The 20310-nt window shown below is 45.0% G+C and overlaps 1 protein-coding gene across 6 annotated transcripts in view; it reads right to left on the minus strand.

Moving 5' to 3' along the window:
* Positions 1-20310, minus strand: part of LEKR1 (leucine, glutamate and lysine rich 1) — a 515362-nt gene that overhangs the window by 68192 nt on the left and 426860 nt on the right. For all 6 annotated transcript variants that reach the window (XM_029615748.1, XM_029615750.1, XM_029615751.1 and 3 more), the window contains one exon: positions 5876-5969. In XM_029615748.1, coding sequence (XP_029471608.1) covers positions 5876-5969 — 94 coding nt within the window. The remainder of the gene's footprint in view (positions 1-5875; positions 5970-20310) is intronic.

A 20310-nucleotide genomic window follows, 5' to 3' on the forward strand; every position in this document is an offset into this window, starting at 1 on the left:
TAGTTAAATCACAAGCAGATTGTGATAAATTGCAGGAAGACCTTGTGAGACTGGAAAATTGGGCATCCAAATGGCAGATGAAATTTAATGTGGATAAGTGCAAGGTGATGCATATAGGGAAAAATAACCCATGCTATAATTACACAATGTTGGGTTCCATATTAGGTGCTACAACCCAAGAAAGAGATCTAGGTGTCATAGTGGATAACACATTGAAATCGTCGGTGCAGTGTGCTGCGGCAGTCAAAAAAGCAAACAGAATGTTGGGAATTATTAGAAAAGGAATGATGAATAAAACGGAAAATGTCATAATGCCTCTGTATCGCTCCATGGTGAGACCGCACCTTGAATACTGTGTACAATTCTGGTCGCCGCATCTCAAAAAAGATATAATTGCGATGGAGAAGGTACAGAGAAGGGCTACTAAAATGATAAGGGGAATGGAACAACTCCCCTATGAGAAAAGACTAAAGAGGTTAGGACTTTTCAGCTTGGAGAAGAGACGACTGAGGGGGGATATGATAGAGGTGTTTAAAATCATGAGAGGTCTAGAACGGGTAGATGTGAATCGGTTATTTACTCTTTCGGATAGTAGAAAGACTAGGGGGCACTCCATGAAGTTAGCATGGGGCACATTTAAAACTAATCGGAGAAAGTTCTTTTTTACTCAACGCACAATTAAACTCTGGAATTTGTTGCCAGAGAATGTGGTTCGTGCAGTTAGTATAGCTGTGTTTAAAAAAGGATTGGATAAGTTCTTGGAGGAGAAGTCCATTACCTGCTATTAAGTTAACTTAGAGAATAGCCACTGCCATTAGCAATGGTTACATGGAATAGACTTAGTTTTTGGGTACTTGCCAGGTTTTTATGGCCTGGATTGGCCACTGTTGGAAACAGGATGCTGGGCTTGATGGACCCTTGGTCTGACCCAGTATGGCATTTTCTTATGTTCTTATGTTCAATCATGGCGATGCCTTTTAAACTGCTTCAAGACCTCTAAGAAACATCTGTGCCTTGTACACTGAGATGTGGAGCAATGCTTGAAGAGTCTCTGAGATGTATAAATTTTTGTTTGACAAGACATATTTGTGGTATGAATATGTTTTGTCAAATTGTGCACTGGACAAACTGTGTATTTGGAAGTTGCGGAATAGACGTATTTTAAACAAATAAACAAATAAATAAATAAATGTGTTAAGTATTCCATAAAATTGTGTGTTGGAGAGGAGTCAAGATGGAGGCATGAAAAGCTTGATGTTCTGAAGCAACCCTGTGATGGCAATTGAAATAGTTTTTATTTTTTTCCCCTTGTTTTCTTACTTCTGGTTATGCCATCTAAGAGAAAAGGCAAACTGGGTCTTTCCTTCTGAAGCTGCAGCTTCAGTTTTGCTTCGGCAATTTTCAACATTTTCATCAGCTGTTCTCCAGGGGTCTCTGAGAGTTTGAGTTCCAGTACTGTTATTTCCTTTAGCCCCCCCAAACTGCTTGCTTCCATGAAGAAGGGAGCGCAGCCCGAGTCTGTCTGAGAATTTGGCACCTCCCGATGACATGGACACCGCCATCTCATGGAAAGAGCAGATCTGGTACAGCTGCAGTATCAATCAACTTTAGACAAAGCAGGGAAGGGACTCAGGGACCAGAAGACTACAGGACTTCCGCACTGTCTTACAAACACTAATATTTTCAAACTTAGACTACTGCAACTCCCTATTACTAGGCCTACCCTCAGGACTACTAAAACCAAAATGCCTGTGTTAGACTTTTACTAGGAACAAGGAAATTTGACCACATCTCCCTCTCGCTGATAGCACTGCACTGGCTTCCTGTACAATCCAGAATTCACTATAAAATATTAACTCTAATTTTCAATATCAACAATATTAATCCATGGTTATTAGGGGACACACTTCAACATTACACACCACAGAGAGCTCTAAGATCACAAAACAAAGGACTTCTAATGATGCCTTCTACTCGGTACACACACCTAATACAAATAAGACACCTAGAGGTAGATCTTAAAAAAGTACACCGGATTTGATATCTTATAAAATCTGGGGTCGGCGTGTGCAAGGCTGCGCAAAATCGGCAGCCTGCATGCGCCGAGCCGCGCAGCCTGCCTCCGTTCCCTTGGAGGCCGCTCCGAAATCGGAGAGAACTTTCCTTCCACGTCCCCCCACCTTCCCCTCCCTTCCCCACCCCCCAGCCCTACCTAAATCCCCCCTACCTTTGTTATGCAAGTTATGCCTCGGCATCCCCGGCACAGACTGCAGTGCCGGGGGACTTGGGACCACCCTCCCGGCCCACCCCCGAACCGTCGCCACACCCCCAGACCGCCCCCTGACCCCGGACACGCCCCTTCCGGCCCCTTTTACAAAGCCCCGGGACTTACGCGCGTCCCGGGGTTTTGCGTGCGCCGGCGGCCTATGCAAAATAGGCGCACCGCGAGTGCCCTGTGCGCGTAAATCCAGCGTGGGGTGCTAGTTCCTGGCAGCTGTTCCTCGAAATGTCGCCAGTCCATTAAGCTGTCAAGATTTAGATCAACATTAATAGGTGTTCTGGAGCCTGGGGACTGCATAACACACAGGGATTGTGATCGCTCTGCCTCCTTCTGCTCCTTCTCCTCCTCCTCCCACCGTGTCTCTGCATCTACGAGTAAGGGCCTGTGGAGCAAGGGTATTGGGTGGCTGGTCCCAGGAGCATCCCGCCTCGTCCCTGGGCGCTCCTGGCTGGGACTGGCACATTCCTGCTTGAGAGCTGTGAAAACAGAGAAGAAAAAAAAACCATTCATAAGTACATATACAAGCAAGAATAGGTTTTTGGGGTTGTTTTGCCATCAGAGGGCCTGATTCACTAAAGCATTTCTCCCATTCTGTGTGTATGGGAAAATGCCTTGATGAATCAAGCCAAAAGTGATCATCTAATGGCAATTTCTGGGCTTTTTTTTACGAAGGGTTTTTGCCATTCTGGATCAATGAGAAAAACACCTAGTAAAAGACCCCCTATGTCTACAGCTATTGCTGTCTGGCCATTTATGGGTGAGTTAAACTTACCGGCAGTGGCTCATGTGGTGTCTAGCCGCTGATCCATGCCCTCGAACACGTCTGGTCCCAGCCTTTCAATAAGTCGCTGCTCCATTTCTGTCACGACAATGGGCCAGGGGGCCCCTCCTCCAATCTAACAGGCATATTTGGAGCATTCTGCTACCTTTGCCTTCAGCTGGGCTTTGATATCCCGGTAGCGATGGGCGACCTGCTCCCCGCTTCTTTGAATGCCGCTGTGCCGGGTCTTGGCCTGGGCAATGCTGCGCCAAATTTGCCCTTTAGCTGCTTTGGATGTCTTGACTGCTCTGTTTCCAAACAGACTGGCGTAGTGCTGCAGGACCCCAGTGATGAGAAGCTTGTTCTCTACCACACTGAACCTAACTGCCCGCAGACTCTGCCGTACTGGTGGCTGGGGCTCCATCCTGCTCTCCCCTCCCTTCCTCTCCCCACCTCACCCTGGCCTACCAACTCCCCTCCCCTCTGCCCTGTCTGTCTATCCCTATGTTGCCGTACTCCTTCCACCACTCTTTCCTGCCTAATCCCTTCCCCTCACCCCCAGCTTCCTATCCCTTCCCTCCTGCCTGTCTCTACTTGTTCCCCTCTCCCTACTCCTACTCCCCCTGGCACTCCTGCCTTCCTCCTCCCCCTGCTATCCTCACCCCTCTTTTCTCTTCCCAGGCATATCACTCTCCATGTTTTCCTCTTCACACACACACTCCTCCTCTGCTCCTCTGCTCCTGATACTCCTCCTCTGCTCCTCACAAAATGAGAAGCAGGACTTACTTTCTTTCACTCCAACAAACATCACAAGAGACAAAACGGTAAAGGGAAACAAATGACAACAGAAAACAGCACAACTCAGTCAGAAATCACAAAACTACGACCACCAGAACTCCTCTAAGACCATTAACCTCCTCTCCTCTCACTCCAACACCCCCTCAAAGAAGGAGGGGCAGGAAGTAAGCATTTATACTAGGAAAAAATATTGCTGTGCGCGATAACATACCGCACACCGCGATAATGTAATGTGCACCGCAATGACATACTGCATACCTCAATAGTGTTACGCGTGCCACGATGATGTAACGCGGCGTGCGTTATCTCCTTCTGCGCTGCAGCAAGTCACCGATTTGAATAAATTCGCCCTTTATCTTATCGCATGCATTATCCATGCAAAATTATAGCATTTTGATGAATCTAGGGGTGAGTTTTTATGACTGACATTGTGTGCTCCATCCCTCAAAGCTATTCCTCCCCACATAGGAGCAGCAGCTCAGAGGCTCATTGACCAAAGCTGTAAAAGCTGAAGAGAGCCATGCACATTTAGGTGGAAAGACACTGCCTTTGAACACCCTCCCTATTTCTAAATCAGTGCCTGCTGTGAGGGACTTATGACTTAATTGCTGCAGTCTTGTCTCTGTTTCCACACCTGTCCTACAGACTGTTTGAGATCATGCAAAAAAGATGATAACCACAGCTCAATTAAACTGAACTAAGGTGTGAGCCCTTGCCATCCACCAAATGCATATAGAATTATATTATAAGAATTATAAGTTATTATATTATTATAAGTTATTATATTATAAGTTATTATATTATTATATTATAAGTTATTATATTATAAATTATATTATAAGAATTATATTATAAGTATAAATATTAGCACTACTTTTACTTTGTAAAGACTATTTCTGACCTACGGATCTGTCCCACAACTCTAGTCTCCCAAGTTATTTACATCTCCGGTTATATTTCCCTCAAATTATATATGATTGTATCGTTATTTATCCTTCACATGTTTAGTACGCCTCCAGTGTATTATTTGATTTTAACTGTTTACTGGTTTTAATTTATATCTGTTATGTTCCATTCTAAATTATTTGATTGTAAAGCTTGTTGCTGAATTATTGTTCATTGTAAACCGAGGTGATGTTTTTTCAATGTGCCGCGGTATATAAAAAACTATTAAATAAATAAATAAAAAAATTAGAATTCTTATCTTTATTTCCATTTTGCTCTCTTTATCATTTCTGATGGTCATACTAGGCATATAATGTTCTCCTGCTACCTGACATCTGGAAGGGAAGCCTTCTCGTCTGCCAACAGGATCAGCCCCTGCAATACTTGGCCACCCTCTATCTCCTGGGATCAATCATACCAAATCTGGAACATGACTGAATCCTACCAAGCCAAAAGAGATGCTTAGTACTATTATTTCTTCTCTTTTTATCCCCTTTCCCTTCCTATCTCTTTCAGGATTGCTTATCCAAGTGGCATGATGGTTAAGAACTGGAGAAATCACTGCAACAACATTCTCTTTTTGCACTGAGCCCTTCTGACCCCACTGGCCAGAAGGCTTACATACAGGTCTTCTGTGTTGCAGTGCACAGTGCTACGACAGAGGCACAGGGCCAACAGAACCATTTTTCAAGGTCTTTAAGATGTTTGCTTCAGCTTTATTTGATTTATATGCATAGCTAGCATATCTCTTCTTATATGCAATAACACTGCACATATGAAAGAGCTGAATGTAATGTTAATGTTACTTTAACCTGATTTTCTGTGGCTTTGTACCAAATATGTGAATGCTTTTCAGTGTTTTATAGTGAATACTAATTGTAGTCTCATCCAGATACATTTACTCCTGCAGAAGATCAGACTGTTCTTAAAAAGTAACAGGCATGCATGGGCAGGTAGAAACCAGAAAGGGATTTAAAATTCTGCATACTGAAGATGAAGGAAATCTGGCACTGTGTACAGCCTCTTCCTAATTAAAAAGAACTGCTGACAACAAATCAAAACCATGCTGGCTAGAAGTTCCCCACTATTACCTTTTGCCTCCAGCTATCATCGTTCAGCATCTTCTGTCTGAAGCCTTCCTGCAGCTGCTCAATTTTGTTCTGATGAGAAATCAGCATCATTTCCCTGAAAAACACAAGAATGCCCATGTTTAAAATGCATTACGATCAAACACAGCAATAGCACTACAATTAGCTGCAGGCAATTAGAACACTGCACAGATTTATCAGATGAACTAGTTGTATCTTATTTAATACTGTTATGCATATTTCTCCTACCTTTGAAGATATCTTTAAGGATACCTTTATGTGATACCTTATATTAACAGCTATTTTTGTTAAGCTGGATCCTTGATTTTGCTGTTTTTAATATTCAAGCTCAAAATATTGTTTATCACTGCTAGGATTACAACTATTATACATTGCTATAGCATAAATAGAAGTATACAGCATCTTACAGATACATAAAATAAAGACAGCAGACCCTGCTCCAGGGAGTTTACAATGTGGCTGAGAGAAAAAGATAAGACAAATACAGGTCGATTTTAAAAAAGATGCGCACGGGGAAAAAGGAAAATTGGTTCTTACCTGCTCATTTTCGTTCCTGTAGTACCACGGATCAGCCCAGGCTCCTGGGTTTTACCTCCCCTCCAGCAGGTAGAGACAGACCAATTTCTGTGGACTCTGTCGTATACCCCTGAGGTGCCCCCTACAGTCTGTCAGTATTCCACTGTACCCAAGCAGAACAATAATAAAGATTCTCAACTGTCACTGAACAACCTCCCCCCGAAGAGCAGAGGAAATGAAGAACTCGTAACTGAAACTGAAAAACAATGCCCTATAATTCTGACTCTAAACAGGGGGGCATATGAAACTTACAACCAGAAATAATGAACTACCGGCCGAGCGGACTCTCCCTGGGTGGGACTCTGGGCTGATCCGTGGTACTACAGGAACGAAAATTAGCAGGTAAGAACCAATTTTCCTTTCCCTGTACGTACCCGGATCAGCCCAGACTCCTGGGATGTACCCAAGCTTCTCTAACCAGGGTGGGACTGCGAGAGTCCCGCTTGGAGAACACTGGCTCCCGAACTCCCCAGGCTCAGGTCCCCGGACATAAAGTCTATAGTGTCTTGCGAAGGTATGAGTGGACTTCCAGGTAGCCGCCCTACAAATCTTTTGCGGCGCCACCTGTTGACATTCTGCCCACGAAGTCGATTGCGAGCGCATAGAATGAGCCTTAAGCCCGACCGGAATCGACCGGCCCTGTACAAGGTATGCCGTCACGATAGCCTCCTTCAGCCACCGGGCGATAGTTACCTTGGAAGCTTTCTGACTCCTTCTGGGTTCACTCCATAAGACGAAAAGATGATCCGTCAAACGAAAACTATTCGTGACCTCCAGGTAACGCAACAATACCCGTTTCACATCCAGCTTATGCAAATCTCTGGCCTCTGGCGAAGAGGAATCCAAACCTGCAAAGGAAGGAAGCTCCACAGACTGATTTAAATGAAAAGCAGAGACCACCTTCGGGAAAGGATGGAACAGTGCGCAATGAAACACCCACGTCCGAAATCCTTAAGAAAGGCTCTCTGCAAGATAACGCCTGGAGCTCTGAAATGCGCTTCGCCGAAACAACAGCGACCAAAAACACCATTTTCAAAGTGAGATCCTTCAGGGTCGCCCATTTCAAGGGCTCAAAGGGGGCCGAGCAAAGGGCATGGAGGACCAAATTAAGTTTCCAGGAAGGACAGGGATTCCTAACTGGAGGGCGCAAGTGCTTAACCCCTTTCAGGAACCTAGCCACATCAGGATGCGAAGCAAGCGCAACCCCATGCACCTTACCTCGAAAACAACCTAACGCCGCTACTTGAGCTCTCAAGGGATTAAAGGCCAGAACCTTGGACAAGCCCGCCTGAAGGAAATCCAGAACTTCCAGGATTGAGGCCTTGGCAGGACGAATGCTACGTTCCACACACCAGGACTCAAAGACCCCCCAGACCTTAACATAGGCTCTGGAGGTAGAGGTTTTACGGGAGTGCAAGAGCGTGGCGATAACCACAGGCGAATAATCCCTCAAACTTAACCTCTGCCTTTCAAAAACCATGCCCCTAGACAGAAGCGCTCGACCTCGCCGAAATAGACTGGCCCCTGGCGCAGTAGAGCCAGGGATGGAGGAAACCGCAGCGGACCATCGACAGAATCAGAAGATCCGCAAACCACGCACGTAATGGCCATTCCGGAGCCACTAGAATCACTGTACCCAGATGAACTTCTATGCGGCACAACACTTTTCCGACCTATGGCATTGGGGGAAAGACGTACAACAGAACGTCCCTTGGCCAGGGCAGAACCAGAGCATCTACTCCTTCCGCTCCTGGTTCTCGTCGCCGACTGAAGAAACGAGGAGCATTGGTATTGCAATACGTTGCCATGAGGTCTATGGATGGCTTGGTCCAACGCTGGCACAGAAGATGAAAGGCCTCGTCTGAGAGTTCCCACTCCCTTGGATCCAACTGGTTTCGACTGAGAAAGTCTGCCTGCACGTTGTCGACCCCGGAGCTGTGGGAGGCCGCAATCTTATAAAGGTGCCGTTCCGCCCAGGCGATCATCAGCCGTGCCTCCGTCGTCACCGGACGGCTCCTGGTTCCTTCTTGACGATTGATGTAAGCCACTGCTGTGGCATTGTCGGATAGTATCCTCACCGACCGCCCTTCCACCAAAGGAAGAAGGGCCTGCAATGCCAGCCGAACCGCCCTGGTCTCCAAGCGATTGATGGACCAAGAGGATTCTGTCCTCGTCCAATGGCCCTGCACCACCGCTCCCCAACACACCGCCCCCCATCCGGAGAGGCTAGCGTCGGTTGTGACCATGATCCATGTGGGAATCTCCAAGTCCTCTCCCCGATGCAAGTTGTCTGGACACAGCCACCAATGTAGACTGGCACGCGCCACGTCCGTCAGCGGTAATTGAAGCTGGAACTGCTGGGAAAGTGGACGCCAGCGGGAGAGCAACGCAGACTGCAGAGGACGCATATGAGCAAAGGCCCACGGAATGAGCTCGAGAGTGGAAGCCATCGACCCCAGGACCTGCAAATAATCCCAGGCTGTGGGCTGAAGCATGGAACTGAATAAATCCACCTGGGAAATCAACTTGGAAAGTCTCTCTTCTGTAAGAAACACCTTGCCCGAGGCCGTATCGAATCTGGCTCCCAGAAACTCCAAGGACTGAAGGAATCAGATGGCTCTTGTCGGGATTTACCACCCAACCTAAGGAAGTCAACCTCCGGAGGACCTGCTGGACTGCGGTCCTGCACAATTCCTCCGACTTCGCATGAATCAGCCAATTGTCAAGGTAGGGATGAACCAATACTCCCTTGTGTCGCAGGACTGCTGCTACCACCACCATCACCTTGGTGAAGACCCTTGGCGCTGTCGCAAGGCCAAACGGGATTGCACAAAACTGGAAATGCTGGCCAAGGATCGCGAACCGTAGGTACTTCTGATGATCTGGATGGATGGGAATGTGCAGATAAGTCTCCGTCAGGTCCAACGATGCCAGAAACTCTCCCTTGTGGACGGATGCTATCACGGAGCTCAGAGTTTCCATCCGAAAACGAGGCACCTTCAGCTTCCGATTGACCTGTTTCAGATCGAGGATGTGGCAAAATGTTCCTTCCTTTTTCGGCACAATGAAATAGATTGAGTAACGACCGCGCCTGAGTTCTCCTGCTGGAACTGGAACTATTGCGCCAAGGTCTTGTAAGCGCAGCAGGGTCTCATGTAACACTTGTCTCTTTTGACGGCACGCGCATGGGGAAACCATGAAGCTGTCGCGGATCGGCCGTGCAAAATCTAAAGCGTAGCCGTGTTCGATTATGCTTAGGACCCATTGATCCGACGTTACCGTGGTCCACTCCTCCAGGAATAAGGACAGCCTGCCCCCAATCTTTGGAACTGAAGAGTGAATCAGCCTCCCTTCAATGTGAAGGCTTGGGACCCCCCATGAGGTTGAGGGGCTCCATCTCTGGAGGGCCGCTGGCCTTGAAAGGACTGGGGCCACATGTTTTGACGGCTTTGTCCCTGACGGAACGATGAGCCCGTGGAGTGGGAAGAGCGAAAACGTCGATTTCCCCGAAATATTGCTCTCTGAGGGAAAGATCCCCTGGTCCTAGGCCTGTCCTCCGGCAGCTTATGGACCTTGAGAACAACAATCTGCCTTTGAAGGGCAGTGAATCCAAATGCGACTTGGAGGATACATCCGCCAACCAATTCCGCAACCATAGGAGACGACGCACAGAAACTGCTGACACCATCGCTCTTCCTGATGTCCGCAAAAGATCATACAGGGCATCCGCAGTGTAAGCCACCGCAGACTCCAGCCTCCCTACCTGTAGTGACTGGACCTCTGTAAGTTCCACAGATGCTTGGAAATCCTGGATCCAGCGGAGACTGGCCTGCTGCGTGAAGCTGCTGCAGATGGCAGCCCGGACACCAGAGCCGAAACCTCAAAGATCTTCTTCAGATGTACCTCCAACTTACAGTCCTGCAAATCTTTCAAGGCTGCGGCCCCTGTTACCGGAATAGTCGACTTCTTCGTCACCGCTGAGACCGCAGCATCCACCTTAGGCACCTTGAGAAGATCCAGCTTGTCCTCTGGGAGCGGATACAACTTATCCATGGCTCTGCTCACCTTTAAGCCCAGATCAGGAGTGTCCTACCTCCTTGAATAAAAGGTCCGACACCGAGAAGTGAAACGGGAATGACCGCGCTGGGCCTCGGAGGCCCAGCACCACCGGATCCATAGTAGCCCCCAGTCTGGAATCCTCCTGAGGGGCCTCAATCCCCAGTTCATCTAGGATGACTGGAATAAGGGGACCCAGCTCGTCCTTTCTAAACAAGTGCACCACCTTGGGGTCATCCCCCTGTTTCAAGAAACAGTTAAAAACATGGCTATTCAGAGTTTCTTTTGAGAAGGATTAAATTGGGGGTTTTTATGGAAAGAAAATGCAGAAATAATATCCAATAGAAAATATCCTCTTTGAAAATTATACCACCAAAGCTATCCATGGTTCAGTTCATTTATTTGTATACCGTCTTCCTATATAAAATACAATCACGGCGATTCACAGAAATGAAAAAAGCATTCATAATTTAAAAACAATACAAATACATAAAGCCAACAAAAAACAGAAATAGAATATAAAAATCACTGTTAATTAACAGGATATTTTCTATTTGATATTATTTCTGCATTCTCTTTCCATAAAAACCCCCAATTTAATCCTTCTAAAAAAAAACCTCTGAACAGCCATGTTTTTAACTGTTTCTTGAAAACTTTGAGGTCTTTTGATAAACTTAAAATTTCAGGTAAAGTATTCCACAGTCTTAGACTGGCAACTGATAGAGCTCTTTCTCTGACTTCAGGTAAGTATGCACTTTGTATTAATGGAATAGTGAATGCTGCTCCTAACTACAGTGGGTCCTCGGGTTACGAATGGCTTGAGTTATGACCAACTGGGGTTACGACCAACATTTCAGGTTTCGGGTTACGATCAAATTTTAAGTTACGACCAAAATTTGCGATTTTGAGTTACAACCAAATTTCGAGTTTTATTTTTTTTCATGGATTGGTTGTAACTGGTCCGTTGTTACTGCCTATTGCATTTTTTTGGTCTCGGAAGGTGGGACTTCAACAGAGATTGGCTGGCTAGTGTTGCTGCTGCTACCTATGGGACCTGTTCATCCTAGCCGCACGTGGGCAAACCCGGCACGGAATTGCAGCAAACAGCAGCAATGGGGAACAGCATTCAGCTGGCAAGGTACAGAAGAGTTTCTGGAGGGCCATAGATGTTCTCATAAGTGGTGGGGAGGGGGAAAAGAGTTTCTGGAGGGCCACAGATGTGCTCATAAGTGGTGGGGAGGGGGAAATGAGTTTCTGGAGGGCCATAGATGTGCACAGAAGTGGTGGGGAGGGGGAAATGAGTTTCTAGGGTGCCATAGATGTGCACAGAAGTGGTGGGAAGGGGGAAAAGAGTGTCTGGGGTTGGTGTTGTTTTTGGTTGTACACCTTTTTAGATTTTTTTTTTTTTTTATTTATTTCTTCTCCCTGCAGAACACCAAAGAAGTGTTAAAAATGGCCCTAAAGTTAAAGAAAGCAATCACTATCGAAAAGAAGGAGGAAATTGTGCAGAAATCTGAGAGTGGCGTTCGAGTGACCGATCTTGCTCTGATATATAGCATGTCAAAATCCACCATTTCCACAATCTTACAAAGAAAAGATTTGTACAAGGAAGTTAGTGTGGCTAGAGGTATCACTCAAATTAGTAAGTCACAATCAACAGTGATAGATGAGGTAGAAAGCCTATTGCTAGTGTGGATAAATGATAGGCAGATGGCAGGTGATTGCCTATCTGAGTGTCTAATTTGTGAAAAAGCTAGGGCTATAAATGCAGATATCGTAAAGGATAAGCCATTAACAAGTGAACATGGTGAAATATTTTGTGCCAGTAAGGGGTGATTTCACAATTTTAAAGCGAGAACTGGGGTTCATAGTGTAGCTAGGCATGGTGAAGTTGCCAGTTCTGATAAAAAGGCTGCTGAAAACTACATACCCCACTTCGAAGCAATGACACAGAGAAATGGCTTTTCCTGTCAGCAAGTTTTCAACTGTGATGAAACTGGACTATTCTGGAAGAAAATGCCCAAGAGAACTTACATTACCCAGGAAGAAAAGAAAATGCCAGGCCACAAGCCAATGAAGGATAGGCTAACCTTATTGCTATGTGCCAATGCGAGTGGTGACCTCAAGATAAAGCCTCTCTTGGTTTATCATTCTGAGACTCCTAGAGTGTTCAGAAAACAGAATGTCATGAAGAATAGGTTAGGGGTCATGTGAAGATCTAACATAAAAGCGTAGGTGACAAGAGTCCTTTTTCGTGAGCGGATATGGGAGTTCTTCTGTCCTACTGTACAGAAATATCTGGAGGACAAAGGCTTACCACTCAAGGCTCTCCTCATCATGGATAATGCTCCTGCTCACCCATGAGATTTGGAAGACAAGTTGGCTGAAGAATTCCCATGGCTCAGAGTAGAGTTCCTCCCACCCAATACAAGTCCTTTACTGCAGCCTATGGACCAGCAGGTCATTGCTAACTTTAAGAAGCTATACACCAAGGAACTGTTCCAGAAGTGCTTCCAGATGGTTCCAGATACAGATTTAACCCTTAAAGGATTCTGGAAGGAACATTACAGCATCCTTTCATGTGTGGGGTTAATAGAGAAATCCTGGGCCAATGTCTCTCAAAGGACATTGAGATCTGCCTGGAAGAAAGTGTGGCCTAAAATTATAGAAGAGCGAGACTTCGAAGGAGAGGACCCTGAGCCTGCAACTGACTCTGTGGTCAATGACATTGTCACTATAGCCGAGTCCAAAGGCTTGCAGGTAGACATTGCTGATGTTGAGGAACTGGTGGAGGAACACTCAGAGGAACTGTCTACAGAGGAACTTCAGCAACTTCTGGCTGAGCAACAGAGAATGGCAGCTGAGGAGCTTTCTGAAGAGGAAGAGGAGGAGCAACAATCAATGCAGCAAATTTCCTCTTCTGGAATTAAGGAATTCCTGAAAAAATGGACAGAGCTACAAACATTTGTAGAGAAGACCCACCCAGACAGAGGAAAAGCCAATCACTGCATTCACTTGCTTAATGATAATGTCATGTCATAATACAGAACAGTGTTGAAGAAAAGACAGAAACAAACAACTTTAGACCAGTTTTTAGTTGCGAAAATGTTGAGACCAAGTGAGCCAGAAGCAGGTCCTAGTGGGCTACAGACCCCCCCCCCCACACACCCCAGTAGAGAAAGGAAACCAGAGAGTCAGATTCCAGATGTTCTAATGGAATGGGACTCTCCTTCTGAACAATAACCACCTTCCATTTCGTCTTCCCACTCCTCCCTTCCTGCAAACCAAAGATGTCAACTTTCAAATAAATAAATAAATAAATAAAAATTAAACTTGAATTGTTGTTTCTGGTACGCTAAGCACAATTTATAACTTTTTGGTGAGTACACTAGGGAAGTATTGGTGTTTCTGGTAACTACAGACCTTATACAACCATTTTTTATTATAGAAATGGTTAGGAAAGGGGTGCTTTTGGGAGGTTTGGAACACATTATGGGTTTTTCCATTATTTCCTATGGAAAAAATAGTCTTGACTTACAACCAACTTGAGTTACAACCAGCCCTCTGGAACCAATTGAGTTCATAAGTCAAGGGTCCACTGTATTTGGAGGTTTTTATTGTATTATTTTGTGAACAGTGGTTAAAACCTTGTACAATTATACCTGCTAATTTGTTCATATACAATTTTCAGGAAAATTTACACCTAAACTTTTGAAAATGCAAAAGTATGCACATAAAGCAGAGTTGCTTATCTGTAACAGGTGTTTTCCCAGGACAGCAGGATGTTAGTCCTCACATATGGGTGACATCATCAGATGGAGCCCTGTCATGGAACACTTTTGACAAAGTTTCTGGAACTTTGACTGGCACACTGAGCATATTCAGCATGCTACTAACCCTGTAGCCACCAGGGGTCCCTCTTTAATCTTGTTTGTAGCAAAAGTACGAGCGAAAAATAAAATAATAAAATGAAAGCGAACCCAACTCTGCAGGGTTGCAGGCGGGTTTCATGAGGACTAACATCCTGCTGTCCTGGGAGAACACCTGTTACAGGTAAGCAACTCTGCTTTCTCCCAGGACAAGCAGGATGGTAGGCCTCACATATGGGTGAATAGCAAGCTATAGGCTGAGTCAAACGTATGAGGCCAAACAGTACACAACAAGGCACAACAACAGGGGTGCTGTTGGCAAGGATGAGACAGCCTGAAATTCACAGCGGGTCGAGGTAGGATGAGTTGGGTTTCTACACTGGGAACAGATTTCTCAGGACAGACTGGCCAAAGACGGAATCCTGTCGCCCAGCCTTGTCCAGGCAGCAGTGAGCTGCGAAGGTGTGGAGAGAACCAATCGTTGTAACAATAGGGCGACTATTGCTGAAACGATTGAAGAAGCACGGATTACTGGTTTTTTGACCAATAAAGAATGTACATTTTTGTTGAAAAAGTCCTATTGCATTCCAACTATATATATGGTTCCTAAAATACATAAAGACCTTGTGCATCCTCCCAGTCGCCCTATTGTTACAATGATTGGCTCTTTATTAGAACCACTGTCAATTTTTGTCGATAAGTTTCTACAGCCTTTTGTACCTCTGACTAAATCATATGTGAAGGACACTAAATACATGCTGAATCAACTTGCCACAATAACACATATTGATTGTACTCTCCTGGTCATGCTTGATATCTAAGCGTTATGTACAAGCATCCCTCAGCAGCAGGCACTAGACATTATTGAACTCACTTTGGACTCTAGAACACATCTTCACCGAGTACCGACGGCTTTCCTCACTAAATTAGCCTCCATCGCATTATGTCAGAATTATTTCATATTTCAACATCATTTTTACAAACAGATTCATGGCACCGCTATGGGCGCCACCATGGCTCCAAGGTTAGCCAATTTATACATGTCAAATTTTGAAGAATAGAAACTGTACACTTCTACTTGGTTCACCCATATTTCACACTGGTCGCGTTACATTGATATGTTCTTTTTATGGCATAACAGCGTTGATGCCCTACATCATTTTTTGGACTGGCTGAATACTTTAGATTCTAATTTGTTTTTTTCTATGCAATATCATGATCATTATATCAATTTTCCTGATATTAAAATTATTAAACAAGAATCCAATTTAATTACCACAAATCATTGAAAGTCTACTGATAAAACTACGTTATTACATTTCACAAGTTTTCACCCATATCATTTGAAGAAAAATCTTCCCATAGGACAATTCATACGACTACGATGACTTTGTACCACCAGAATGGAATTTGAACTTCAAGCTGATACATTGTCCAGAAAATTACTATCGAGAGATTATCCTTTCAAAGTTATAAAAGCAGCACATAAACGTGCTATTAATGCTGAACGACAATGGCTGTTACTTGATAATCCAGATTCTATTTCAGAGACTCCTCTAGTATGCACACTACGCTACTCTACCAAAGCCAGATTCATCGTAGGACTCATAAAAAATTACTGGCACATCTTGAAAGTCCACCCTGTCTTCAAAGATTCTCCCATCATAGCCTATAGTAGAGGATGCAATCTCAGAGATATACTAATACGGTCCTTTTTTATTGACACTCCATTGTCGGATCCCACCATTCGAATTGGCCACTGGCCTTGTACAAAATGTTCCATGTGCTCTTTGACCATCTCCGGACCTTCATGGACCGACCATATGGGGACTATCCATAACACATATACCTATACAGACTGTAATTCGAAATTGGTTATTTACATGATCACATGTCCCTGCAACAAACTTTATATAGGTCGTACCAAACAATTGATCCGCATGCGGTTAATCGAACACCGAAGCTGTTTATCCACGTCAAAAATTCAAGCTCCTTTAGTAGCGCATTGTATTGAATTATCACATTCCTTTGAGGATCTACAATGGAGGGTCATTGACAAAATTGTGGTAAATGAGAGGGGGGGGGGGTGATCCTCAATCAATCTTGAACTTAAGAGAACAAAAATGGATCTATACATTGAACACTGTATATCCCAATGGGCTTAACTTAGCCGTTGAATGGTACTCTATTTTATAACTCACTCTTGTCACTTTAATCTTTACTCGAGCACTCCGTTTTACTGTATGGACTGACATCAGTCCATATTTGGTCATTATGTCATTTCCTTCCCCTCCAGTGGGAACTATTACTCCTTATTTGGCTATCCACATCATTTCCGGTTTGACGCCATTTTGGTACACAGTTTTGCAACAAACCTGCCACAATTACTGTCTTAATTTGGTCACATAAGTCATTTCCTGTTTTGAACGTCATACCTTATTCCTTTTATGGTTATCTGCGTCATCTCCGTTTTATCCTTGACTACCTTGAAATAGCCTGCCAAAACCGCTGTCATTCAATAATACTCTGCGGTAAGATGCGTACATGTTTAAAAGGTAAGGCATTGATATTATTGCTGAAGTTAAGTAATTCTGTCATATGTTGAGAATTTTGAACTTTGATAATTGGACTTGTCGAACTGATACTGGAAATATCTGAATTGTGATATTATTGAAATGTTGTTGATTTTTCTGACTTTCTTACAATTTGACTTTATATAGCCGAAAGAGCACCGGAACAACAATGAGCTCTGTGAAGAAAGAATCCCGCTTTCTGAAACACGGATGAAAATCGTGGAAAATTCTTTATTACGTGGAAAAAACTTTATTATTTCTCATAAGTACTTTGATATTGCATCACTTGAAAACATTTTAAAAAATGACCGATGATTAAACATTGTGGCAACAATTGGATGTGCACAGCACACTGAATAATGTGTTCTCATTTAACACATTTTGCCCATATATGATGGTCATTGGCAATTTTGTGCTGATACTTTGTCTTGATAACTAATTATGGTATGTTAGTTTCTTCTTTAAAGAACATGTGTATATTTACCCACATAAGAACATAAGAAATTGCCATGCTGGGTCAGACCAAGGGTCCATCAAGCCCAGCATCCTGTTTCCAACAGAGGCCAAACCAGGTCACAAGAACCTGGCAATTACCCAAACACTAAGAAGATCCCATGCTACTGATGCAATTAATAGCAGTGGCTATTCCCTAAGGGGTAGATTTTTAAAAAATGCGCGTTTGCGTACTTTTGTTTGCGCACCAGGCGCAAACAAAAGTACGCGATCCACCAGGCGCAAACAAAAGTACGCGATCCAGGATTTTAGAAGATACGCGGCTACGCGCGTATCTTCTAAAATCCTGGATCGGCGCGCGCAAGGCTGCTGATTTTGGGCAGCCGGCGTGCGCCGAGCCACGCAGCCTGTCTCCGTTCCCTCCGAGGCCGCTCCGAAATCGGAGCGGCCTCGGAGGGAACTTTCTTTCGCCCTCCCCTCACCTTCCCCTCCCTTCCCCTATCTAACCCACCCCCCCGGCCCTATCTAAACCCCCCCCCCATACCTTTATCCAGGGATTTACGCCTCCCGGAGGGAGACGTAAATCCACGCACGCCATCGGGCTGCTGGCGCGCCAAGACTCGACCCGGGGGCGGTTCCGGAGGGTGCGGCCACACCCCGAAACGCCCCAGGCCGAAACCACGCCCCCGGTCACACCCCCGAAACGCCCCGCCCCCGAAACGCCGCGTCATCGGGTCCCGCCCCCTGACACGCCCCCTTCCAAAAACCCCGGGACCTATGCGCGTCCTGGGGCTCTGCGCGCGCCGGCGGCCTATGGAAAATAGGCGCGCAAGGCCCTGCTCGCATAAATCCGGGCGGATTTACGCGAGCAAGGCTTTTAAAATCCGCCCGTAAGTAAAATTGATTAATGGCCATTAATGGACTTCTCCTCCAAGAACTCATCCAAACCTTTTTTGAACCCAGCTACACTAACTTCACTAACCACATCCTCTGGCAACAAATTCCAGAGCTTTATTGTGCGTTGAGTGAAAAAGAATTTTCTCCGATTAGTCTTAAATGTGCTACTTGCTAACTTCATGGAATGCCCCCTAGTCCTTCTATTATTCGAAAGTGAAAATAACCGAGTCACATCTACTCGTTCAAGACCTCTCATGATCTTAAAGACCTCTATCATATCCCCCCTCAGCCGTCTCTTCTCCAAGCTGAACAGCCCTAACCTCTTCAGCCTTTCCTCATAGGGAAGCTGTTCCATCCCATTTATCATTTTGGTTGCCCTTCTCTGTACCTTCTCCATTGCAACTATATCTTTTTTGAGATGCAGCGACCAGAATTGTACACAGTATTCAAGGTGTGGTCTCACCATGGAGCGATATAGAGGCATTATGACATTTTCGGTTCTATTAACCATTCCCTTCCTAATAATTCCTAACATTCTATTTGCTTTTTTGACTGCTGCAGCACACTGAGCTGACGATTTTAAAGTATTATCCACTATGATGCCTAGATCTTTTTCCTGGGTGGTAGCTCCTAATATGGAACCTAACATCGTGTAACTACAGCAACGGTTATTTTTCCCTATATGCAACACCTTGCACTTGTCCATGTTAAATTTCATCTGCCATTTGGATGCCAATCTTCAAGTCTTGCAAGGTCCTCCTGCAATGTATCACAGTCTGCTTGTGATTTACCTACTCTGAATAATTTTGTATCATCTGCAAATTTGATAACCTCACTCGTCGTATTCCTTTCCAGATCATTTATATATATATTGAAAAGCACCGGTCCAAGTACAGATCCCTGAGGCACTCCACTGTTTACCCTTTTCCACTGAGAAAATTGACCATTTAATCCTACTCTCTGTTTCCTGTCTTTTAACCAGCTTGAAATCCAGAAAAGGACATCGCCTCCTATCCCATGACTTTTTAGTTTTCGTAGAAGCCTCTCATGAGGGACTTTGTCAAACGTCTTCTGAAAATCCAAATACACTACATCTACCGGTTCACCTTTATCCACATGTTTATTAACCCCTTCAAAAAAATGAAGCAGATTTGTTAGGCAAGACTTCCCTTGGGTAAATCCATGTTGACTATGTTCCATTAAATCATATCTTTCTATATGCTTTACAATTTTGTTCTTGAGAATAGTTTCCACTATTTTTCCCGGCACTGAAGTCAGGCTCACTGGTCTATAGTTACCCGGATCGCCCCTGGAGCCTTTTTTAAATATTGGGGTTACATTGGCCACCCTCCAGTTTTCAGGTACAATGGATGATTTTAATGATAGGTTACAAATTTTAACTAATAGATCAGAAATTTCATGTTTGAGTTCCTTCAGAACCCTAGGATGCATGCCATCCGGTCCAGGTGCTTTGCATATTGGGTGGACAAGTTTATAACACGTCATACCTGCAGACTAGAATTTTCAAAGTGGATTTAAGTGCCTTCATCTGCTTTGAATATTTGCGAGTATGTGCGGAACCACCCTTCTCTCAAGCAGGTGTAACTTTGTGTGTGTAGATTTACATACATACTTTAGATCAGCGATTCTCAACCGGTGTGTCGCGACACACCAGTGTGTTGCCAAGCATCGGCAGGTGTGTTGCGTGCTCCCGGTCTCTCCCGCTGCTCTTCCTTCCCTGCTGCCGTTGCCGCCGGGCTATCAGCACGTTCAAGCCCAGTGGGAACGGCAGCGGTGCTAGAAAAAGCTGTGGCACCTGCGGCTGGCCTTTTCTTCTTCCCACGCTAGTCCCCCCCCCCCCCCCCCCCCGGTGACCCGGAACAGAAAGTGATATACAGTGCGGTGCGTGGAAAGGAGAAAGAGCCGTGCCGCGTGGAAAAGTAGCAGCGGCGGCAGCAGCATCGGCCCCCGAGCAATCAAAGCAGCAGGTAAT

Source organism: Rhinatrema bivittatum, chromosome 9, assembly GCF_901001135.1.
Source record: "Rhinatrema bivittatum chromosome 9, aRhiBiv1.1, whole genome shotgun sequence".
Lineage (NCBI taxonomy): Eukaryota > Metazoa > Chordata > Amphibia > Gymnophiona > Rhinatrematidae > Rhinatrema > Rhinatrema bivittatum.